The following is a 26,385-nucleotide window of genomic DNA, read 5'->3' as shown; positions in this document are numbered from 1 at the left end:
CCTCCTCTCTGCTTCACGGTGGGAACAACACAAAGACACGGAGGTTGGAACCAAAAATCTCAAATTTGGACTCCTCAGACCAAAGAACAGATTTCCACCGGTCTAATGTCCGTTGTTTGTGTTTCTTGGCCCAAGCAATTCTCTTCAAAATTGGTGTCCTTTAGTAGTGGTTTCTTTGCAGTATTCGACCATGAAGGTCTGATTCACGCAGTCTCCTCTGAACAGTTGATGTTGAGAAGTGTCTGTTACTTGAACTCTGAGAAGCATTTATTTGAGCTACAATTTCTGAGGTGGGAACCTAATCAATTATCCCTGTGGTGGTCCTCATGAGAGCCAGTTCCATCATATTGCTTGATGGTTTTTGCGACTGCACTTGAAGAAACTTTCAAAGTTCTTGAGATTTTCTGGATTCACTGACCTTCATGTCTTAAAGTAATGATGGACTGTCATTTATCTTTGCTTATTTGAGGTGTTCTTGCAATAATATGGATTTGGTATTTTACCACCACTACCTTGTCACAACACAACTGATTGACTCAAATGCATTAAGGAAAGAAAGGAATACCTGTTAATTGAAATGCAATCCAGGTGACTAGCTCATGAAGCTGATTGACAGAATGCCAATAGTGTACAAAGTAGTCATCAAGGCAAAGCTGTGGCTACTTTGAAGAATCTCAAATATAAAATATATTTTGATTTGTTGAACACTTTTTTGGTTACTACATGAGTTTTTCGATATACCAAATCTGGAGTCAACCTGATTTATTTGTTTTTTAATTTAACCACTAGGCTACTTGCCGCTCCAAAATGGTTCATGAGAACAATATCTTTAAAGTATTTTTAGCTAGCATATGTCCTAACGTGCATCTGTTAGGTATATTTGAATGCATAATAAAAAAATAAAATCTAAAACATTAAAGACTGATGTAGAGTCTGACGTATGGTTCATGAGGAGAAGATGATTGCAGATAATTTTGAGCAATAGTGTTACATATTCAAACAATGAGTTGTTAATAGTTAGTTTTTTAAAGATATCAATACCAAATTCTGTGTGATTCATTTTAGGGACGTCCATGATATCTATGACAATTTTCAAGTTGAAAGGGCACTAATGGAGTGGATTTACAGTGGTTTAAATGGACACATACCTTTACTACATTTTTGCCATCTTTTGACCAATCACTTAGCTTTTCTCAAACTAAGTGAAGACATGTACCATGGGCCTACCTACTGCTGTCATTTGGTCCCAGTGTTCATGAGAATGTATTTTAGCTTCGCTGTGAACCCCTAAATGTTTGACATCCCTGACCTAAGACATAAACTCACTCAAGCCAACTAAATTAGCTAGGGCATTTCTATCCTTAGCTGTGTCTCTGTGCTGTGTGTAGTTCCCTCCATCTACAATGTGTGTGTGTGTGTGTGTGTGTTCAGAGAGGGCGTATGGTTGCTGTGTCCGTCACAGTCACGTAGAAATAGAGATACTAGATGTTGGGGCCACCTTACCTTGTCGTCTTGGTGGTCAAGGAGTTTATCCGAACACTGAGAGGAAGAGTCACTAAGGCTCTGAGCCCTACTACCTCGGGCCCTGCTCCTTCGCTAAAAGGTAGAGAGGAACTTCACGTTACTAGAGTAGACCCAAGCTATATAAATACATGAAAGCTATTTTTTTTAATTACTAAAAAGTAGACGGACAGAAGACCTATGTTAAATAAAGACCAAATTAATAAATAAATAAAAGCTAAATATAGGGTTTATTTAACATAGTAAAACAAAAATATTAACAAAGACTGATGCACAATCAAAAAACGACTGCTCCAAATCACCATTTCATGACACAGTCAAATAAATGCACCTCGTTCTATACCATAGAACAGGGACCCATCCCCTGTTCTACCTCAGACGCAATTTACCAGCAACAGACTATTTCAAGATGACTAGATTTACCACCAATCTATCCAATGAAAACAAACGTTGAGCTAGACCTATTCTTGTCTACTGTAAGAAAACATGAATCAAGCCTCCCGAGTGGCGCAGCTGTCTAAGGCACGGCATCGCAGTGCTGGAGGAGTCACTACCGATACGGGTTCGATCCCGGGCTGTGTCGCTACCGGGAGACCCATGAGGCGGCGCACAATTGGCCCAGCGTTTTCTGGGTTAGAGGAGGGTTTGGCCGGCTGGGATGTCCAAGTCCCATCGCGCTCTAGCGACTCCTTGTGGGGGCCTGGCGCATACGCGCTGACTTCGGTCGCAAGCTGAACAGCGTTTCCTCCGCACATTGGTGCGCTGGCTTCCGGGTTAAGCGGGCAGTGTGTTAAGAAGCAGTGCGGCTTGGCGGGGTCGTGTTTCGGAGGACGCAAGGCTCTCGACCTTCGCCTCTCCCGAGTCCGTACGGGAGTTGCAGCGATGGGACAAGATTGTAACTACCAACTGGATATCACGAAATTGGGGAGAAAAATGGGTAAAGGGCACCAAAATAAATAAATAAAAACACCAACATTATTTTTGACCACAAAGAGGAGTATTAATCTCAAAACGTCAAAATGTCACTAGTCCCAACAAGAAGACAAAACCTGTAAATGCCACTCATCAACCCATGTAGCGCCCTTCTAATAACATTGGTTTGTCTGTCCTTTATTCCTCATGCGTTTCTCATCTCCTCTATGCTGTACCAGCCTAATTACATCAGGCCATATACAAAGCCATTCCACAGGTTCAATAGAACTACAAGCATTTATTTTTGTGCGTGTGTGTGTGTGCTGAGCAATTATTGCTTTTTGAGGATGGTTCGGGTTCCGGTTCAGTTATTAAAAAATAAATTGAGGTTTTCGATTTAGTGTAGTTGTTTTTTTTACACATTAAATGCATTATGAAATAATGACATTAAAATTATGAGCTTTTTAATGGAAATTCCAAAGCAAAAAAACATTTGATTGACAAAACATTCCATTGTCTCTGTCTGGTCCACATTGGGTAGACATCAATAGAAAAAGAGGAAATTACTATGTAATAATAAACATTTCAGTTGTGTATATTACTTAGCTTTTATTGATGACTATTATTTTTCATTAACCTCTATGCGCACGGAACCCGGTAGCGGGCTGAAATTCCACAACATATGGTGATCGCTACATAAATAGTCATATTAAACATTCATGAAAATACAAGTGTCTCACATGTATCGAAAGCCTAGAATATTGCTAATCCAACTGCGTTGTCAGATTTTAAAAAGGATTTACTGCGAAAGAATACGATGCGATTATCTGAAGATAGAGCCCCATGAAAAAAAATATATTTCAACCAGCACAGGCTAACAAAATAACAAACTGCATTAAAATAAATTGTTTACCTTTGCCGATATTCATCTGTATGCAATCCCAATGCTCATTGTTACACAATGAATTATCGTTTGTTTGATAAAATCCGTTTTTATAGCCTAACACAAAACATTTTGTGAACCGCTTGCGTCGTGAATTCCGTCTCATTCCATTTTCGACGACACATTCGAGGGTAAATACCCACACAAAACGTGACCTTTCCAGTCATGTTTGGTTTCATTGCAATCAACTGGTTTGTTTGTAACACAACCAAACCTGATGGGCCATTTCGCAGGACATAGTGACTGAAAGAAACCGATTTGAAGACAACAAGTAATGACATCACTGTGCACCAATGATATGACCACCGTTTCGTTGATTGACTGTATTTTAACCCAATGGCCACTGATCGTCTTGAAATCTAGCTGGGTAGATAGCCAATAAGCTGAGGTAAACGGCAATATGCAATGGTTATGTGTTGGAAGACCAACCCATGTAGTAAACTCCAGCATAAAGAGAGTCATTTGCTATTGAAGTTTTATACTGGAAGGAGCTATGCATATTACGCACAGCATTGTTTGGTAAACACGCAGATTCAGCTGTTTATATATCAAACACTATGGCGACTAAGTCAGGGAAAGCTAAATCGAAGTCTAGATATACAGGTGTACACACAATTTTAGAAGAAATTGATCGGAAAAGTGAGACAGAGATTGTTGTAGGACGATTCATTTAGCGATTCCCAAGTTAAGGAATATTTTTTGAATGGAGAGGACATGTTTTGGACTGGTAAGTTCTTCTCATGCTAATGCCCTTGTTTGAAATTAATAATATAAAATATAATTTGTGATTTATTTTTATTTTAGAAGCAATATATAAAAATGTAATGCAATGAAATGTGAGATGCGTGTGTCTGCCGCCCCACCCCGACCCACATGAAATAGCCTATTTGAGGCTGTTGAGGGGAGGGCAGGCCCACAACAATGGCCAAAGTGAAATGGAGACAATAGATGCAGCTGGTCTGTTGTAATATAATAAAGACAGTAGATCTAGCTGGTCTGTCATAATATAATAGAGACAGTAGATCTAACTGAAATGTCATAATATAAAAGAGACAGTAGATCTAGCAGGTCTATAATAATATATTCAATCTTATGTTCCCTGTACTCATATATATATATATATATATATATATGTTTATTATACCTGTTGATACTCACTTTACAGCAGAAAGAGACTGCTATGGCACCTGGTATCAGCAGCACAATATTGTGCAGAGCTTTGGCAAAGTGGGTGGGGTTATATCCTTCCTGTTTGGCCCTGTCCGGGGGTCTCATCGGATGGGGCCACAGTGTCTCCTGACCCCTCCTGTCTCAGCCTCCAGTATTTATGCTGCAGTAGTTTATGTGTCGGGGGGCTAGGGTCAGTTTGTTATATCTGGAGTACTTCTGTCTTATCAGGTGTCCTGTGTGAATTTAAGTATGCTCTCTCTAATTCTCTCTTTCTCGCTCTTGGAGGACCTGAGCCCTAGGACCATGCGTCAGGACTACCTGGCATGATGACTCCTTGCTGTCCCCAGTCCACCTGGCCTTGCTGCTGTTCCAGTTTCAACTGTTCTGCCTGCGACTATGGAACCCTAAACTGTTCATATTTACTCTTGAGGTGCTGTCCTGTTGCATCCTCTACAACTACTGTGATTATTATTATTTGGCCCTGCTGGTCATTTATGAACGTTTGAAAATCTCGGCCATGTTCTGTTATAATCTCCACCCAGCACAGCCAGAAGAGGACTGGCCACCCCTCATAGCCTGGTTCCGCTCTAGGTTTCTTCCTAGGTTTTGGCCTTTCTAGGGAGTTTTTCCTAGTTTTTCCTATATCCTTGGTTCTGTGCCTGAGCTACAGTCAGTTAGATTTGGGTATGTCTTCAAGCAGAAATTGAAAAAAGTAGGGGGTAGCTCTAAGAGGTTAAATGCATCATCCCATCTCTGCTCAGGCAGTAGCAGCCAGACAACCAACCATCTAACGTTATCTCTGTGCTCCCCATATGGTACGGTCTTTGACCAATTTAGCTAGGCAAGCAGCTAACTGGCAATAACAAGTAGCTGTCTAAGTAAGCTGAAGCGCTGTGTGACAAAATCATTTTACCAGTTCTTCAAAGTAAATAAGGCATACTTTCAAGACTGCTTATTACCAACTACTACAACTATCAATCGAGCAGAACTACCTCTATCCCTCTTGTCGTTGTGTTTATTCCTCTCCCATGTGGTCTGTGTGTAGGCTATGCGTCTCTGTCCAAGCCGGGAAAGAACAGGCGCAATGGATTATGGTCATTGTAGTTAAATACCATGTTTCTCCTCTGAACTAGGTAGAATATTTGCCTAATGAAAAATACAACTCTTCAGCCCAGGATCCCACATAGTTCTTGATTTGATTTCTCAATACAGAATTGTGCGTTGAGCTCACCCGCCCCAAAAAATGGAATGGAATTTGAGTAATTGAACCGACATCGGTCAATTAGTTGTTTAATAACCCAGGGGGGAAAAGTGTATGTGTGTGTATTTTCCCCCCTGACGGATGTAGGGGAGGAGCACAAAATCTGCAACACAGCAGGGGCTCTAGCTCCAAAAAGCTCTGAGTGAGTGAAAGAGGTAAAGAGAGAGGGAGAAAGTGTATGTAAGTGAAAGCATTTATACAATGTCTGTGTGGAATGGTGTGTACTTATGTGAATTGGAAAGCATCTCTTTGCCCACTTGTAACCCTAACCCCAGTACCCCTCACCCTCTCCCAGCCCCCAAATTCTAACCCAGCATGGGCTTAGCACACAAAGAGCAGGGGGGTGGAGGGGACAAAAGGCCTGGGAGGCAATGCTGATTAGATGGGGGTTGATGGGCAAGGGAGACAGTGGGGCTGGAGGAGAGGGGTGGGGGAGAGAGAAGTGCTGGAGAGGGGGAAAGAGGAGAGGGGTGAAAAAGGAGAGAGGGAATGGGTTGATGGTTGGAGGGATAGAGAAAGGGGCTAGAGGTAGAGACGAACGGATGGCTCCAATTTCAGCAGTTGTAATTGGCAGAGAAGAATGTCAAGTCATTTAAGAAAGGAAAGGTATTTCCCAGTGTGTGTGTCCATGGCGTAGAGTGCCAGTGTGTGTGTGTCCATGGCGTAGAGTGCCAGTGTGTGTGTGTCCATGGCGTGGAATGCCAGTGTGTGTGTGTGTGTGTGTGTGTGTCCATGGCGTGGAATGCCAGTGTGTGTGTGTGTGTGTCCATGGCGTGGAGTGCCAGTGTGTGTAGAGGAAGTGCAGGCCTTCAAAAAGCTTACATTTTTTGTTCTGACAGACAGAGGGTTGGGAAGAAAAACTAGATTCCAAGTTTTTGAGATAAGACCACTCTTCTTCCCCCAGCACAGTAAGAACGTTAGAAAAGTACAACAGAATACAGAGAGAGAGATCTTACCAGTTTGCTGTAGTGGTACTTGCAGTAGCCACAGTATTTGACGTTGTCTGCGTCCGACCCTTGCTCCTCACACAACAACCCAGCAAACTGGGCACTGAGGAGAGGAGAGAGAATATGTATCAAGAGAGAGAAGGGGATAGAGAGAAAAGTGAAAGGAAAAGACATAAGAGACTAAAGATGATATACACTGAGTGTACAAAACATTAGGAGGAATGTGATTGTCATTAGGACTTGATGTAGCTGTACATATGATTGATTTATCCATGACGTCTGTATGTGTTTCTGCAATTGAAATGTTGGCGTGTCTACATCAAAACGTGTTCTTTTATGGTGTATATGTCTGGAAGTTGTTACAGAATGTCTGATATTTGTCTCAAAACATTGTCCCCTTGCTGCTGTCTTGGTTGGACCAGGTCTCTCTTGAAAAATAGATTTTATCTCAATGAGACTAATCTAATCCTAATCCTATGGCGTTCTGATTTAGCATCAAACAGCCCCCGTGATATGCAGTTTTTCAGGGAAGCTAGAAACCATTATACACAGGCAGTTAGAAAAGCCAAGGCTAGCTTTTTCAAGGAGAAATTTGTTTCCTGCAACACTAACTCAAAAGAGTTCTGGGACACTGTAAAGTCCATGGAGAATAAGAACACCTCCTCCCAGCTGCCCACTGCACTGAAGATAGGAATACACTGTCACCACAGATAAATCCACTATAATTGAGAATTTCAATAAGCATTTTTCTACGGCTGGCCATGCTTTCCACCTGGCTACCCCTACCCCGGTCAACAGCACTGCACCCCCACAGCAACTCGCCCATGCCTTCCCCATTTCTCCTTCTCCCAAACCCAGTCAGCTGATGTTCTGAAAGAGCTGCAAAATCTGGACCCCTACAAATCAGCCGGGCTAGACAATCTGGACCCTTTCTTTCTAAAATTATCTCCCGAAATTGTTGCCACCCCTATTACTAGCCTGTTCAACCTCTCTTTCATATCGTCTGAGATTCCCAAAGATTGGAAAGCAGCTGCGGTCATCCCCCTCTTCAAAGGGAGGGACACTCTTGATCCAAACTGCTACAGACCTATATCTATCCTACCCTGCCTTTCTAAGGTCTTCGAAAGCCAAGTCAACAAACAGATTACCGACCATTTCGAATCTCACCATACCCTCTCTGCTATGCAATCTGGCTGCAGAGCTGGTCATGGTTGCACCTCAGCCACGCTCAAGGTCCTAAACGTTATCTTAACCGCCATCGATAATAAACATTACTGGGCAGCCGTATTCATTGATCTGGCCAAGGCTTTTGACTCTGTCAATCACCACATCCTCATCGGCAGACTCGACAGCCTTGCTTTCTCAAATGATTGCCTCGACTGGTTCACCAACTACTTCTTTGATAGAGTTCAGTGTGTCAAATCGGAGAGTCTGTTGTCCGGACCTCTGGCAGTCTCTATGGGGGTGCCACAGGGTTCAATTCTTGGACCGACGCTCTTCTCTGTATACTTCAATGATGTCGCTCTTGCTGCTGGTGAGTCTCTATTCCACCTCTACGCAGACGACACCATTCTGTATACTTCTGGCCCTTCTTTGGACACTGTGTTTACAACCCTGAATGCAAGCTTCAATGCCATACAACTCTCCTTCTGTGGCCTCCAATTGCTCTTAAATACAAGTAAAATTAAATGCATGCTCTTCAACCGATCGCTGCCTACACCTGCCTGCCTGTCCAACATCACTACTCTGGACGGCTCTGACTTAGAATAACTGGACAACTACAAATACCTAGGTGTCTGGTTAGACTGTAAACTCTCCTTCCAGACCCACATCAAACATCTCCAATCCAAAGTTAAATCTAGAATTGGCTTCCTATTTCGCAACAAAGCATCCTTCACTCATGCTGCCAAACATACCCTTGTAAAACTGACCATCCTACCAATCCTCGACTTCGGCGATGTCTTTTACAAAATAGCCTCCAATACTCTACTCAACAAATTGGATGCAGTCTATCACAGTGCCATCCGTTTTGTCACCAAAGCCCCATATACAACCCACCATTGCGACCTGTACGCTCTCGTTGGCTGGCCCTCGCTTCATACTCGTCGCCAAACCCACTGGCTCCATGTCATCTACAAGACCCTGCTAGTTAAAGTCCCCCCTTATCTCAGCTCGCTGGTCCCCATAGCATCACCCACCTGTAGCACACGCTCCAGCAGGTATATCTCTCTGGTCACCCCCAAAACCAATTCTTTCTTTGGCTGCCTCTCCTTCCAGTTCTCTGCTGCCAATGACTGGAACGAACTACAAACATTTCTGAAACTGGAAACACTTCATCTCCCTCACTAGCTTTAAGCACCAGCTGTCAGAGCAGCTCACAGATTACTGCACCTGTACATAGCCCACCTATAATTTAGCCCAAACAACTACCTCTCTCCCTACTGTATTTATTTTATTTATTTTGCTCCTTTGCACCCCATTATTTTTATTTCTACTTTGCACATTCTTCCACTGCAAATCTACCATTCCAGTGTTTTACTTGCTATATTGTATTTACTTTGCCACCATGGCCTTTTTTTTTGCCTTTACCTCCCTTATCTCACCTCATTTGCTCACATCGTATATAGACTTGTTTATACTGTATTATTGACTGTATGTTTGTTTTTACTCCATGTGTAACTCTGTGTCGTTGTATGTGTCGAACTGCTTTGCTTTATCTTGGCCAGGTCGCAATTGTAAATGAGAACTTGTTCTCAACTTGCCTACCTGGTTAAATAAAGGTGAAATAAAACAAATAAAAAAATCTGGATAAATAAAAGGTACAAAATAATAATAATTAGGAGGTCCTGCTCTTTCTATGACAGAATGACCATGTGAATCCAGGTGAAAGCTATGATCCCTCATTGATGGAACTTGTCCACTAGATGTAGATGAAGGGGTGGAGACAGGTGAAAGAAGGATTTATAAGCCTTGAGACAATTCAGACATGGATCGAGTATATGTGCAATTCAGAAGGTGAATGGGCAAAACAAAAGATTGTGCCTTGGGACGGGGTATGGTAGTAGATTCCAGGCGGACCAGTTCGAGTGTATCAAGAACTGGAATGCTGCTGGGTTTTTCACGCTCAACAGTTTCCTGTGTGTATGAAGAATGATCCCCCACCCAACGGACATCCAGCCAACTTATAGGAAGCATTGGAGTCAACATGGGCCAGCATCCCTGTGGAACGCTTTCGACATCTTAGAGTCCACGCCTCAACGAATTGAGGCAGCTCTGAGGGCAAGGGGAGGGGACTCAATATCAGGAAGGTGTTCATAATGTTTTGTACAGTGACAGTCAGTGAATATTACATACAAATTGTAGGTATTTGAATGAAGCTCACAATGTTAACATGCGTTAATGAAGATGTAGGTATTTGAATGTGGCTCTGGCTCACCATGTGACATGGAAGGCTTGTCGGCAGCCATGCTTGTTACAGGTCATGCAGGCTCCGGTGGCAGCTTTACTCTCTCTGCCCTGGTCCTCACAGATATAACACTTCTACACACACACACACACACAGAGGAAAAAACAGTCACACACAGAAATGTAGGGACACAAACAGACAGAGTGAAGTATGTGTACCTTGTTGTAGCGATCGTGGGGTACAGACTGCAGTACGATGGGTTCCATGGTGGAGACATTAGCAAACTCCACTTCTGGGATGTAGAGGGCACACACCACATGGGCCCAACCTATAAAACACACAGAGAACAAACATCAGCCCACACACTATTACCTATTCAAACACACACCCACACAAATCCCTTTCCAATTCAATCGTGTTAGTGGGAAAGGTAGCTGACGAACTTGAGCAGGAATGGGCAGTGGGCCAGTTGAATGACAAGTCAGATGGTGAATAGTATCTCCCTCCCTCCGTTCTCTCTCTATTCCAGGAACAACAATAAGATTCAACTTACAGTTGAACCCCTGCCCTGCCTTTGACCTAGCCGGGGTGGACACGTGGGATGAGAGATGGAGGAGAAGAGATGGAGGAGAAAGAGGGTGTAAAAGGGGATGTTGTTTTGAAGTCCCTCCAAGAATCTGGCAGAGGACTATAAAACAGGGCCATAAAACCATAGTCTCCATACACACAAACAGAAATTTGCATCCTGCAGCACTAATTCCCAAAAGTTTTGGGACACTGTAAAGTCCATGGAGAACAAGAGTACCTCCTCTCAGCTGCCCACTGCACTGAGGCTAGGAAACACTGTCACCACCGATAAAGCCACAATAGAGAATTTCAATAAACATTTCTCTACGGCTGGCCACGCTTTCCACCTGGCTACCCCAACCCCGGTTAACAGCTCTGCACCCCCTGCAGCAACTGGCCAAAGCCCCCCCCTGCTTCTCCTTCACCCAAATTCAGATAGATGAAGTCCTGAAAGAGCTGCAGAATCTGGATCCCTACAAATCAGCTGGGCTAGACAATCTGGACCCTCTCTTCCTAAAATTATCCGCCGCCATTGTCGTAACCCTAGCCTGTTCAACCCCTCTTTCGTATCGTCAGATTCCTAAAGACTGGAAAGCGACCACGGTCATCCCCCTCTTCTTAGGAGGAGACACTCTAGACCCAAACTGTTACAGACCTACAGTGGGGAGAACAAGTATTTGATACACTGCAGGTCTGTAATATCATAGGTACACTTCAACTGAGAGAGACGAAATCTAAAACAAAAATCCAGAAAATCTGTAATTAAGTAATTAATTTGCATTTTATTGCATGACATACAGTGGGGCAAAAAAAGTATTTAGTCAGCCACCAATTGTGCAAGTTCTCCCACTTAAAAAGATGAGAGGCCTGTAATTTTCATCATAGGTACACTTCAACAATGACCGACAAAATGAGAGAAAATAAATCCAGAAAATCACATTGTAGGATTTTTAATTAATTTATTTGCAAATTATGGTGGAAAATAAGTATTTGGTCACCTACAAACAAGCAAGATTTCTGGCTCTCACAGACCTGTAACTTCTTCTTTAAGAGGCTCCTCTGTCCTCCCCTCGTTACCTGTATTAATGGCACCTGTTTGACCTTGTTATCAGTATAAAAGACACCTGTCCACAACCTCAAACAGTCACACTCCAAACTCCACTATGGCCAAGACCAAAGAACTGTCAAAGGACACCAGAAACAAAATTGTAGACCTGCACCAGGCTGGGAAGACTGAATCTGCAATAGGTAAGCAGCTTGGTTTGAAGAAATCAACTGCGGGAGCAATTATTAGGAAATGGAAGACATACAAGACCACTGATAATCTCCCTCGATCTGGGGCTCCACGCAAGATCTCACCCCATGGGGTCAAAATGATCACAAGAACGGTGAGCAAAAATCCCAGAACCACACGGGGTGACCTAGAGAATGACCTGCAGAGAGCTGGGACCAAAGTAACAAAGCCTACCATCAGTAACACACGACGCCGCCAGGGACTCAAATCCTGCAGTGCCAGACATGTCCCCCTGCTTAAGCCAGTACATGTCAAGGCCCGTCTGAAGTTCGATAGAGAGCATTTGGATGATCCAGAAGAAGATTGGGAGAATGTCATATGGTCAGATGAAACCAAAATAGAACATTTTGGTAAAAACTCAACTCGTCGTGTTTGGAGGACAAAGAATGCTGAGTTGCATCCAAAGAACACCATACCTACTGTGAAGCATGGGGGTGGAAACATCATGCTTTGGGGCTGTTTTTCTGCAAAGGGACCAGGACGACTGATCCGTGTAAAGGAAAGAATGAATGGGGCCATGTATCGTGAGATTTTGAGTGAAAACCTCCTTCCATCAGCAAGGGCATTGAAGATGAAACGTGGCTGGGTCTTTCAGCATGACAATGATCCCAAACACACCGCCCGGGCAACGAAGGAGTGGCTTCGTAAGAAGCATTTCAAGGCCCTGGAGTGGCCTAGCCAGTCTCCAGATCTCAACCCCATAGAAAATCTTTGGAGGGAGTTGAAAGTCCATGTTGCCCAGCAACAGCCCTAAAACATCACTGCTCTAGAGGAGATCTGCATGGAGGAATGGGCCAAAATACCAGCAACAGTGTGTGAAAACCTTGTGAAGACTTACAGAAAACGTTTGACCTCTGTCATTGCCAACAAAGGGTATATAACAAAGTATTGAGATAAACTTTTGTTATTGACCAAATACTTATTTTCCACCATAATTTGCAAATAAATTCCTTAAAAATCCTATAATGTGATTTTCTGGATTTTTTTTTCTCATTTTGTTTGTCATAGTTGAAGTGTACCTATGGTGAAAATTACAAGCCTCTCTCATCTTTTTAAGTGGGAGAACTTCCACAATTGGTGGCTGACTAAATACTTTTTTGCCCCACTGTAAGTATTTGATCACCTACCAACCAGTAAAAATTCCGGCTCTCACAGACCTGTTAGCTTTTCTTTAAGAAGTCCTCCTTTTCTCCACTCATTACCATGTATTAACTGCACCTGTTTGAAGTCGTTACCTGTATAAAAGACACCTGTCCACACACTCAATCAAACAGAGCTCCAACCTCTCCACAATGGCCAAGACCAGAGAGCTGTGTAAGGACATCAGGGATAAATTGTAGACCTGCACAAGGCTGGGATGGGCTACAGGACAATAGGCAAGAAGCTTGGTGAGAAGGCAACAACTGTTGGCGCAATTATTAGAAAATGGAAGAAGTTCAAGATGACGGTCAATCACCCTCGGTCTGGGGCTCCATGCAATATCTCACCTCGCGGGGCATCAATGATCATGAGGAAGGTGAGGGATCAGCCCAGAACTACGCGGCAGGACCTGGTCAATGACCTGAAGAGAGCTGGGACCACAGTCTCAAAGAAAACCATTAGTAACACACTACGCGGTCATGGATTAAAATCCTGCAGCGCACGCAAGGTCCCCCTGCTCAAGCCAGCGCATGTCCAGGCCCGTCTGAAGTTTGCCAATGACCATCTGGATGATCCAGAGGAGGAATGGGAGAAGGTCATGTGGTCTGATGAGACAAAAATAGAGCTTTTTGTTCTAAACTCCACTCGCCGTGTTTGGAGGAAGAAGAAGGATGAGTACAACCCCAAGAACACCATCCCAACCGTGAAGCATGGAGGTGGAAACATCATTCTTTGGGGATGCTTTTCTGAATAGGGGACATGATGACTGCACCGTATTGAGGGGAGGATGGATGGGGCCATGTATCGCGAGATCTTGGCCAACAACCTCCTTCCCTCAGTAAGAGCATTGAAGATGGGTCGTGGCTGGGTCTTCCAGCATGACAACGACCCGAAATACACAGCCAGGGCAACTAAGGAGTGGCTCCGTAAGAAGCATCTCAAGGTCCTGGAGTGGCCTAGCCAGTCTCCAGAGCTGAACCCAATAGAACATCTTTGGAGGGAGCTGAAAGTCCGTATTGCCCAGCGATAGCACCGAAACCTGAAGGATCTGGAGAAGGTCTGTATGGAGGAGTGGGCCAAAATCCCTGCTGCAGTGTGTGCAAACCTGGTCAAGAACTACAGGAAACGTATGATCTCTGTAATTGCAAACAAAGGTTTCTGTACCAAATATTAAGTTCTGCTTTTCTGATGTATCAAATACTTATGTCATGCAAATTAATTACTTAAAAATCATACAATGTGATTTTCTAGATTTTTGTTTTAGATTCTGTCTCTCACAGTTGAAGTGTACCTATGATACAAATGACAGACCTCTACATGCTTTGTAAGTAGGAAAACCTGCAAAATCGACAGTGTATCAAATACTTGTTCTCCCCACTGTATATCCATCCTGCCCTGCCTTTCTAAAGTCTTTGAAAGCCAAGTGAACAAACAGATCATCGACCATCTCGAATCCCACCGTACCTTCTACGCTATACAATCTGGTTTCCGAGCTGGTCACGGGTGCACCTCAGCCACGCTCAAGGTCCTAAACGATATCATAACCACCATTGATGGTGAAAAAAAACAGTACTGTGCAGCCGTCTTCATCGACCTGGCCAAGGCTTTCGACTCTGTCAATCACCGCATTCTTATCGGCAGACACAACAGCCTTAGTTTCTCAAATGGCTGCCTCACCTGGTTCACCAACTACTTCTCTGACAGAGTTCAGTGTGTCAAATTGGAGGGCCTGCTGTCTGGACCTCTGGCAGTCTCTATGGGGGTCCCACAGGGTTCAATTCTTGGGCCAACTCATTTCTCTGTATAAATCAATGATGTCGCTCTTGCTGCGGGTGATTCTCTGATCCAGCTCTACACAGACGACACCATTCTGTATACTTCTGGCCCTTCTTTGGACACTGTGTTAACAAACCTCCAAACGAGCTTCAATGCCATACAACGCTCCTTCCGAGGCCTCCAACTGCTCTTAAATGCTAATAAAACTAAATACATGCTCTTCAACTGATCGCTACCTGCACCCGCCCGCCTAGCATCACTAATATGGACGTTTCTGATTTAGAATACGTGGACAACTATAAATACTTAGGTGTCTGGCTAGACTGTAATAAGCATCTCCAATCCAAAATTAAATCTAGAAGTGGCTTCCTATTTCGCAACAAAGCCTTCTTCACTCATGCGGCCAAACATACCCTCATAAAATTGACAATCCTGCCGATCCTTGACTTCGGCGATGTCGTTTACAAAATAGCCTCCAACACACTCTACTCAGAAAAATGGATGCTGTCTATCGCAGTGCTATCCGTTTTGTCACAAAAGCCCCATATACTATTGTGACCTGTATGCTCTCGTTGACTGGTCCTCACTACATATTCGTCACCAAACCCCCTGGCTCCTTAAGTCTTTGCTAGGTAAAGCTCCGCCTTATCTCAGCTCACTGGTCACAATAACACCCACCCGTAGCACACGCTCCAGCAGGTATATCTCACTGGTCATCCCCAAAGCCAACACCTGCTTTGGCCACATTTCCTTCCAGTTCTCTGCTGCCAATTACTGGAAGGAATTGCAAAAATCACTTATATCTCCATCACTAACTTCAAGCATCTGTCAGAGCAGCTTACCGATCGTTGCAGCTGTACACAGCCTATCTGTAAGTAGCCCATCCATCCAACCAACTACCTACCTCATCCCCATATTTGCTTATTTATGTTTTTCTGCTCTTTTGTACACCAGTATTTCTACTTGCACATCCTCATCTGCACATCTATCACTCTAAAACTAGATGACAATATCCAAATAATGCTCGACTTGGTATAGGTACCGGTATATTGCCTCATGATTGTTATTTTGTGTTACTTTTATATATTTGTTTTACCTTTATTTAACTAGCCTAGTCAGTGAAGAACAAATTCTTATTTACAATGACTGCCTGTACCGGCCAAATCCAGATGACCCTGGGCCAATTGTGCACCGCACTATGGGACTCTCAATCACGTCCGGTTGTGATACAGCCCGGAATCGAACCATGGTCTGTAGTGACACCTCTAACACTGAGATGCAGTGCCTTAGACCGCTGCGACACTTGGGAACCCATTTCCCAGAATACATTTTTTACTTTACTTTATTTTGTAAATATTTTCTTAACTCTGTTGTCTTAAAACTGCATTGTTGGTTAAGGGCTTGTAAGTAAGCATTTCATGGTAGGGTCTATTACACTTGTTGTATTCGGCGCATGTGACAAATACAATTTGATCTATAGTGGTGAAGACAGTAGTATGACTGACAACTTTACCGGGACAAGGACTTGCTAATGTCAAGGTCTTTCTAAAAGCCTAATCTCTGATGAAGCAAGCTAAATGATAGTGTTTGCCTAGCTAGCTACATGGCAAATGAATAGGTACGTTCACGTATCTAAAATGACATGATTATTGATGTTTACTGACCATATAAAGCAGTTACTTGCTGTATAGATGATAGAGCTAAATGTGTATTTTTTTGCAAGAAATAATGTGGACACCTGCTCGTCAAACATATCTTTCCAAAATCATGGGCATTCATATGGAGTTGGTCCCCCTATGCTGCTATAGCAACCTCCACTTCTCTGGGAAGGCTTTCCACTAGATGTTGAAACATTGCTGTGGGGACTTGCTTCCTTTCAGCCACAACAACAATAGTGATGCTGGGCACTGATGTTGGGCGGTTAGGCCTGGCTCGCAGTCAGCGTTCCAATTCATCCCAAAGGTGTTTGATGGGGTTGAGGTCAGGCCAGTCAAGTTCCTCCACACCGATCTTGACAAACCATTTCTGTAGGACCTCGCTTTGTGCACATGGGGCAGTGTCATACGGAAACAGGAAAGTGCCTTCCCCCAAACTGTTGCCACAAAGTTGGAAGCAGAGGATTGTGTAGAATGTCATTGTATGCTGTAGCATTAAGATTTCCCGTCACTGGAACTAAGGGGCCTAGCCCGAACCATGAAAAACAGCCCCAGACCATTATTCCTCCTATACCAAACATTAGTTGGCACTACGCATTGGAGCAGGTAGCATTCTCCTGGCATCTCCCGAACCCAGATTCGTCCATCGGACTTCCAGATGGTGTACATTTCATGAAGCTCCTGACAAACAGTGCTTGTACTGACGTTGCTTCCAGAGGTAGTTTTGAACTCGGTAGTGAGTGTTGCAACAGAGGACAGACGATTTTTACATACGGTTCTAAACTCGGTGGTCCCGTTCTCCCCGGGCGCCGAAGACGTGGATGTCGATTAACTTCTTATGGCTGGGGGCAGTATTGAGTAGCTTGGATGAATAAGGTGCCCAGAGTAAACTGTCTGCTACTCAGGCCCAGGTGCTAATATATGCATATAATTATTAGATTTGGATAGAAAATACTCAGAAGTTTCTAAAACTGTTTGCATGATGTCTGTGAGTATAACATAACTCATATGGCAGGCAAAAACCTGAGAGAAAAATCCACCAGGAAGTGGGAAATCTGAGGTGTGTAGTTTTTCAAGTCATTGCCTATCAAATATACAGTGTCTATGGGGTCATATTGCACTTCCTACGGGTTCCACTAGATGTCAACAGTCTTTAGAACCTTGTTTGATGCTTCTACTGTGAAGGAGGGTGGAATGAGAGCTGATTGAGTCAGGGCTCTGCCAGAGTGGCATGAGCTGATCACGCGCGCTCATGTGCGAGTTAGCTGCGTCCCATCGCATTTCTACAAAGGAATTCTCCGGTTGAAACATTATTGAACATTTATGATAAAAACATCCTAAAGATTGATTCTTGACATGTTTCTACAAACTGTAATATGACTTTTCGTCTGAACTTTTGCCTGGACTTGCCCGCAACTCGTGAGTTTGGATTGTGTACTGAACGCACAAACAAAAAGGAGGTATTTGGACATAAATTATGGACTTTATCGAACAAATCAAACATTTGTGGAACTGGGATTCCTTTCGAGTGCATTCTGATGAAGATCATCAAAGTGAATATTTACAATGCTATTTCTGACTTCTGTTGACTCCACAACATGGCGGGTATCTGTATGGCTTGTTTTTGTGTCTGAGCGCTGTACTCAGATTATTGCATGGTGTGCTTTTTTGGGAAAGTTTTTTTAAATAAAATCTGACACAGCGGTTGCATTAAGGATAAGTGTATCTAAAGTTCCATGCACAACACTTGTATTTTCATCAACATTTATGATGAGTATTTCTGTAAATTGATGTTGCTCTTTGGAAGCAAAACATTACTGAACGTAACGCGCCAACGTAAACTGAGATTTTTGGATATAAATATGAACTTTATCGAACAAAACATACATGTATTGTGTAACATGAAGTTCTATGAGTGTCATCTGATGAAGATCAAAGGTTAGTGATTATTTCTATTTCTGCTTTTTGTGACTCTGTTTGGCTGGGAAAATGGCTGTGTTTTTCTGTGACTTGGTGCAGACCTAACATAATCGTTTGGTGTGCTTTCGTCGTAAAGCCTTTTTGAAATCGGACACTGTGGTGGGATTATCAACACGTTTATCTTTAAAATGGTGTAAAATACTTGTATGTTTGAGGAATTTTAATTATGAGATTTCTGTTGTTTTGAATTTGGCGCCCTGCACTTTCACTAGCTGTTGTCATATCGATCCCGTTAGCGGGATCTAAGCCATAAGAAGTTAAGGCAGCCCCCGCATCTCTATGATTCAGAGGAGTTGGGTTAACCTCTCTCTACGCTAGCGTCCCACCTGGCCAACATTCAGTGAGATTGCAGAGCTCCAAATTCAAATACAGAAATACTCATTATAACAATTCAGAAAAGATACAACTATTTTACATAGGATTAAAGATTAACTTCTTGTGAATCCAACCACGGTGTCAGATTTAAAAAATGCTTTACGGCGAAAGCATACCTTACAATTATTTGAGAACATAGCCCAGCAGACAAATCATAACAAACAGTAACCAGCCAAGTAGAAGAGTAACACAAGTCAGAAATAGAGAAAATGAATCACTTACCTTTGATGATCTTCATATGGTTGCACTCAGAAGACATTCATTTATTCAATAAATGTTCCTTTTGTTTCGGTAAAGTCTCTTTATATCCGAAGAAGTCTTTTTTTTCTCCCAGTAATCCACAGGCTCAAACACAGTCACAACAGGCAGACAAAAAAATCCAAATAGTATCCGTAAAGTTCATAGAAACATGTCAGTCCTAAGTCAATGGATACTGTAATGACATTGAATAGAAAACTACAACAAAAAATCCTACTTCCTAAATGGATTTTTCTCAGGTTTTTGCCTGCCAAATCAGTTCTGTTGTACTCACAGACATTATTTTAAACATTTTGGAAACTTTAGTGTTTTCTATCCAAATCTACTACTTATATGCATATCCTATCTTCTCGGCCTGAGTAGAAGGCAGTTTAATTTGGGCACGCTTTTCATCCAAAATTCCAAATGCTGCCCCCTACCCTAGAGAAGTTAAATACGGAAGACACATTTCAGTTGAAGGCATTCAGTTGTACAACTGACTAGGTATCCCCCTTCCCTTTCTGTGAGCTTGTGTGGCCTACCACTTCAATACTGAGCCGTTGTTGCTCCTAGACATTTCTACTTCACAATAACAGCACTTACAGTTGACACGGGCAGCTCTATTAGGGCAGAAATGTGCCTTACTGACTTGTTGGAAAGGTGGCATCATATGATGGTGTCACATTGAAAGTAACAGAGCTCTTCAGTAAGGCCATTCTACTGCCTATTATTTGTCTATAGAAATTGCATGGCTGTGCTCGATTTTATACACCAGTCAGCAACAGGTGTGGCTGAAATAGCCGAATCAACTAATTTGAAGGGGTGTCCACATACTTTTGTATTTATAGTGTACGTTCCATCCATGTTTACAGTCTTCGATGTGACCTCCTGGTGAACCCAGAGTGGAGCCTCCTCTCAGCCCTATTTACCCAAGCCTGGCTTGCCCCCTCATAAACACACACAACAGGCAGCACACATCCCATTAATGAGACAAAATAAGCATTGGCTAACCACAGAACCGTGTTAGAGGCCAACAGCCTGTGTGTCAATAGTTGATGGGATTACTCAGATCAAGGAGGATCCATATCAGTGTTTCCCCAAAGTAGGGGCTTGGTTCATAGAACCGGGGTTACGTCAGTAACCTCCCGTGGCCGCTAGAGGTGGTTGTAATAAACAGAGGTTTCTGTTTTCTTCCTACAAATGTGTCTCTATCTTTTGAATGGTTTAAGCTACAAAATATTATGACCCCATCACTGAGAGATAAGACTGTCACCATTGCAGACTCATTGGAACAGAGTGGACAAGACCAGGCACTAAACCCAACTGAGGGAAAAAAGAACATCACTAGCTAAGTTTCCATCCAATTGAGACAGATTTTCATGCAAATATTCTAAAATCTGCACTGAGTATTGTAGGCTTTCTCATAGAAACTGAAATTGAGCAAACAGTGCAGCAACCAGGAAATGACAGAACGATTTATACATTGCCTGCTTGACCCGATTTCCACTAGATAGCATAGCCACAAAGTCAGATGCCGGTCCGGTGGGAGAAATCAATAGGCGAATATCACAGCCAATCACAACACTTGCGGGTAAGTAATACCGTGAAAGACTATCATTCCACTATTACTGCAGATATATTATGGACATTTTCTGAAATTGAAATGCAAAATTATATATAAAAATCCTGTGTAGCCCCTTTAACCATCTGTAAGGGACACACAGTGAGACCCAAACCATTCCTGGCAGCACCGCAGCTGCATTGTGAATTCACATGGAATTGAATTACTTTTTCGAACGTAATGCCAATAAAAATGGCAGTTTAAACGTTAAGAACATTTTTCCATTTGTCACATCCCTACTCACAACACACCTATCCCAGACATATAGGTGATTCTTACCTCCGTTATCAGTCCTCTTGAGGGCGCCGTCTTTGTGGGGGCAAAGCTCACACCTCTGCAGAGAGAGAAACAGGAGACATGGGCGATTAGCAAAACTCTTTATCATGCAGATATATACTATACTATATAGGCTCTGCATTTGTCCTCTGGCTCCTAGACCTTAGTGATGCTTTTGATACCATCAATCAACACATTATTTTGGAGAGATTGGAAACCCAAATTGGTCTACACAGACAAGTTCTGTCATCTGTCGGAAAGATATCAGTTTGTCTCTGTGAATGGTTTGTCCTCTGACAAATCAACTGTTAATTTCGGTATTCCTCAAAGTTACGTTTTAGGACCACTATTGTTTTCAGTATATATTTAACCTCTTGGGGATGTCATTCGGAAATATAATGTTAACTTTCACTGGATGACACAGCTGTACATTTCAATGAAACATGGTGAAGCCCCAAAATTGCCCTCGCTGGAAGCCTGTGTTTCTTTTTTTTTTCTTTTTAAATGTTACCCCTTTTTCTCCTCAATTTCATGTTATCCAATTGTTTTAGTAGCTACTATCTTGTCTCATCGCTACAACTCCTGTATGGGCTCGGGAGAGACGAAGGTTGAAAGTCATGCGTCCTCCGATACACAACCCAACCAAGCCGCACTGCTTCTTAACACAGAGCGCATCCAACCCGGAAACCAGCCACACCAATGCACCTGGCAACCTTGGTTAGCGCGCACTGCGCCCGGCCCACCACAGGAGTCGGTGGTGCGCGAGGAGACAAGGACATCCCTACCGGCCAAGCCCTCCCTAACCCGGACGACGCTAGGCCAATTGTGCGTCGCCCCACGGACCTCCCGGTCGCGGCCGGTTACGACAGAGCCTGGGCGCGAACCCAGAGTCTCTGATGGCACAGCTGGCGCTGCAGTACAGCGACCTTAAACACTGTGCCACCCGGGAGGCCCAGAAGCTTGTGTTTCAGACATAAGGAAGTGGATGGCTGCAAACTTTCTACTTTTAAACTCGGACAAAATAGAGATTCTTGTTCTAGGTCCCAAGAAACAAAGAGACCTTCTGTTGAAGCTGACAATTAATCTTGATGGTTGTGCAGTCGTCTCAAATAAAACTGAAGGACCTCTGCGTTACTCTGGACCCTGATTTCTCTTTTGACGAACATATCAAGACTGTTTCAAGAACAGCTTTTTTCCATTTACGTAACATTGCAAAAATCTGAAATGTTCTGTCCAAAAATGATGCAGAAAAGTTCATCCATGCTTTTGTTACTTCTAGGTTAGAGTACTGCAATGCTCTACTTTCCGGCTACCCGGATAAAGCACTAAATAAACTTCAGTTAGTGCTAAATACGGCTGCTAGAATCCTGACTAGAACCAAAAAATGTGATCATATTACTCCAGTGCTAGCCTCCCTACACTGGCTTCCTGTTAAGGCAAGGGCTGATTTCAAGGTTTTACTGCTAACCTCAAAGCATTACTTGGGCTTGCTCCTACCTATTTTTCCGATTTGGTCCAGCCGTACATACCTACACGTACACGTACGGTCACAAGATGCAGGCCTCCTAATTGTCCCTAGAATTTCTATTAAAAAAAACAGCTGGAGGCAGGGCTTTCTCCTATAGAACCATTTTTATGGAATGGTCTGCCTACCCATGTGAGAGACGCAGACTCGGTCTCAACCTTTAACTCTTTACTGAAGACTCATCTCTTCAGAAGGTCCTATGATTAAGTGTAGTCTGGCCCAGGAGTGTGAAGGTGGACAGAAAGGCACTGGAGCAACGAATCGCCCTTGCTGTCTCTGCCTGGCCAGTTCCCCTCTCTCCACTGGGATTCTCTGCCTCTAACCCTATTACAGGGGCTGAGTCACTGGCTTACTGGTGCTCTTCCATGCCGTCCCTAGGAGGGGTGCGTCACTTGAGTGGGTTGAGTCACTGACGTGGTTTTCCTGTCTGGGTTTGCGCCCCCCCTTGGGTTGTGCCGTGGCGGGGATCTTTGTAGGCTATACTCGGCCTTGTCTCAGGATGGTAAGTTGGTGGTTGAAGATATCCCTCTCGTGGTGTGGGGGCTGTGCTTTGCAAAGTGGGTGGGGTTATGTCCTGCCTGTTTGGCCCTGTCCGGGGGTATCATCAGATGGGACTACAGTGTCTCCTGACCCCTCCTGTCTCAGCCTCCAGTATTTATGCTGCAGTAGTTTGTGTCGGGGGACTAGAGTCAGTCTGTTATATCTGGAGTATTTATCCTGTCTTATCCGGTGTCTTGTGTGAATTTAAGTATGCTCTCTCTAATTCTCTCCTTCTCTCTGAGGACCTGAGCCCTAGGACCATGCCTCAGGACTACCTGGCATGATGACTCCTTGTTGTCCCCAGTCCACCTGGCCGTGCTGCTGCTCCTGTTTAAACTGTTCTGCCTGGGGCTATGGAACCCTGACCCGTTCACTGTGATTATTATTTGACCATGCTGGTCATTTATGAACATTTAAACATCTTGGCCATGTTCTGTTATAATCTCCACCCGGCACAGCCAGAAGAGTACTGGCCACCCCTCATAGCCTGGTTCCTCTTGGTTTCTTCCTAGGTTTTGGCCTTTCTAGGGAGTTTTTCCTAGCCACCGTGCTTCTACACCTGCATTGCTTGCTGTTGGGGGTTTTAGGCTGGGTTTCTGTACAGCACTTTGATATATCAGCTGATGTAAGAAGGGCTATATAAATAAATTTGATATGATTTAGATACACTCACAAGCATGTGCCCTAATCTCTTTCTAACACACACTTTTGGGTAATCAGTGATCCAACACTTATCAAATAAGTATAAGTTGGTTCCACCCCATAGCATAGGAAGGGAGGGCCTAGTTGGCTTCAAGCCTCAGCTTTTCCTACAGTACAAACATACTGCTTCCCAAGACTGCTTCCCTTTCCTGTGTGTCTGTGTCCGTGTGTTTTTATCTCTCCAGTCGTGCCAATTTCACACCCGTTACTCCACCCCTCCCACAGGATGCATGCCATCCCTCAACATCCCTGACAGTTTTCGTCCACACAATATCATAAGAGACTATGACACCACTGTTTAACCATTTCTACAGCCAGGATGAGAAATACTCTGGGGTGCATCTTAGGCATGCCTGTTGCTTCCACGGACATGACCCACTCTGTCACTGTAATATTAACCAATGTTGTACTTGTTTTTTTTGGATTGTTTAATACAAGCACCACATGGTAGTATTTACTGCCAGGTAGTAGAGCTGGGAAATATGGACAAACATCCATATCACCATAAATTGCCTGAATTAATGTGATAACAAAGAGCGTAAGTTTAAGTTCATAATATGTTTAAGTTCAAACCTCACATCTCTAGTATAGGCTACTTACTGTAATGAACGACATATGCAAAATGCCTGCGATAAGTGATCAGTATGGTCGGTAACAATAGTTATTGGTTTACTGTCCCAGCTCTACCAGGTAGTTGCCAATTGTGTTGAATTCTTTGAAGTACGTGCCAGAGAGTACCTATTTATACCACATCATTTCCTAAAAAGTATCAGCTTAATACTAGTGGAAGCTCTATCATAAAATACAGTGCTGAGAATGCATTGTTGATATTCTATTGATCAGACTCACCACTCTGGCTGCTCTCTCCTGAGATTCACACTTCCTGCAGAACCAGGGTCCAGTGGGCACCTGCACGATGCCATAGCACGCTGCAGAGAGAACACAGTTATTAACCACAATAACCTCTCACACTAGGGCTGCAAAATATGGGCAAAATAAAATGTATGTGATTTTAAAAAAAACTAATATTGTCATTTAGAGCATTTATTTGCTGAAAATGACAACTGGTCAAAATAACAAATAAGATGCAGTGTTGTCAGACCTCGAATAACGCTAAAAAAGAAGTTCATATTCATTTTTGAACACAATACAAATGTTTTAACTTAGGAAGAGTTCAGAAATCAATATTTGGTGGAATAACCCTGATTTTCAATCACAGTTTTCATGCGGCTATCTATGCATGCTTTCCACCAGTCTTTCACATTGATGTTGTGTGACTTTATGCCACTCCTGGCGCAAAAATTCAAGCAGCTTGGCTTTGTTTGATGGCTTGTGACCACCCATAACTAATTTAGTGTTGTTTACACTGTTCCAAAAAGGCAGAAAAATGATACTGTAAAGTAAAAGCACTTGTTTGTCACATAATATGCATGCAGCTCTTGCTCATATATCCTCCCTTTTCTTGATATCCTTATTATGATGATCCTCGTTATAATAATATGTAATGTTGTTATCATTAGTAGCCTTGTATTACTTGTAGGCCTAAGAGCACATCCTGTTAAGTCTTATACTCTAACTTACTTAGACCTATATTTCAATATGTATCAATAATTAATTTGGTCATGACATTAAACTGCATACGAGACATTCATGCTTGAAATGCAACCAAGCATTTTAGTTTTAAAATTAAATAACAAAGAGAGCATTGAATAATTACACTATGCAATAAACAGCAAATGAATGCATGCATGCAACTATTTTTAGTCTGCTGTAATAAAGGATTTATATATATTTTTTGTCGTTGTTAGATCAGACTCTCTGGTAGACTTATTTATTTAGTGTTGTTTACACTGTTCCAAATGGTCAGAAAAAGTTATAATATTGTAATCTAACAGCAACTGTTTGGCACACATAACTCACACAACGCGTGCTCCGATAACTTCCTTTTTCTTGATCTCCAGTAGTTTCCGCAACTAAGTCAAATGTCTTCCACAGCTCTGACTTCCCCTTTCCCTCCTGAGCAACCAGTAAACAGCCGCCCAAGTTTGAGTTTCTTTTTCACATCCTCCGCATCCATTTTGCTGTCACGTGTTACTGTGTTTGGAGTTTGTTATAACCAATTTATTGATGTGATTATGATAGGCTATAGGTCAGACCCTATTGGTCACATGCATGGTATGCTTACATGTTTCACATAAAAAGAGCAAGGGTTGAGGGAATAGAATGTTTTTCCTAAACAAATTAGGGACTTCAGTAACAGAACTGGTCAATCAGAAACAAGTAAGAAACGAAATGGCTGAAATGGTGTTGCAACTTCAGCACGGACAGAGCAATAAACAATTGCTGTGCTGGGGTGCATTTTTGCAGCAGTAGGGAGTAGAGCGAGACAACATGTGCTAGTCACACAGGCACTCGCTTTTTTTTTTATACAATGTGACCATCGGGCTAATTCTCAAGTCATGTGTGTCTTAATTATTTAATCAAACCGTGTGCTTAAAGCATCTGACAAGCTCAGTGCATATGTAGTTTATTTTATT

General features: G+C 42.9%; 1 protein-coding gene across 6 annotated transcripts in view; it reads right to left on the bottom strand.

Moving 5' to 3' along the window:
* Window positions 1-26,385, bottom strand: part of LOC139420303 (MLLT10 histone lysine methyltransferase DOT1L cofactor) — an 86,876-nt gene that overhangs the window by 44,612 nt on the left and 15,879 nt on the right. For 3 of the 6 annotated variants that reach the window (XM_071170244.1, XM_071170245.1, XM_071170248.1), the window contains 6 exons: window positions 24,698-24,777; window positions 21,085-21,139; window positions 10,379-10,488; window positions 10,191-10,294; window positions 6,764-6,857; window positions 1,504-1,596 (listed from right to left, as the gene is read on the bottom strand). In XM_071170244.1, coding sequence (XP_071026345.1) covers window positions 1,504-1,596; window positions 6,764-6,857; window positions 10,191-10,294; window positions 10,379-10,488; window positions 21,085-21,139; window positions 24,698-24,777 — 536 coding nt within the window. The remainder of the gene's footprint in view (window positions 1-1,503; window positions 1,597-6,763; window positions 6,858-10,190; window positions 10,295-10,378; window positions 10,489-21,084; window positions 21,140-24,697; window positions 24,778-26,385) is intronic. The other 3 variants (XM_071170246.1, XM_071170247.1, XM_071170249.1) reach the window with 1 other exon arrangement.

The sequence above is a fragment of the Oncorhynchus clarkii genome, chromosome 11, assembly GCF_045791955.1.
Source record: "Oncorhynchus clarkii lewisi isolate Uvic-CL-2024 chromosome 11, UVic_Ocla_1.0, whole genome shotgun sequence".
NCBI classification, from domain to species: Eukaryota; Metazoa; Chordata; class Actinopteri; order Salmoniformes; family Salmonidae; genus Oncorhynchus; species Oncorhynchus clarkii.
This window is presented reverse-complemented; position numbering and strand designations above follow the sequence as displayed.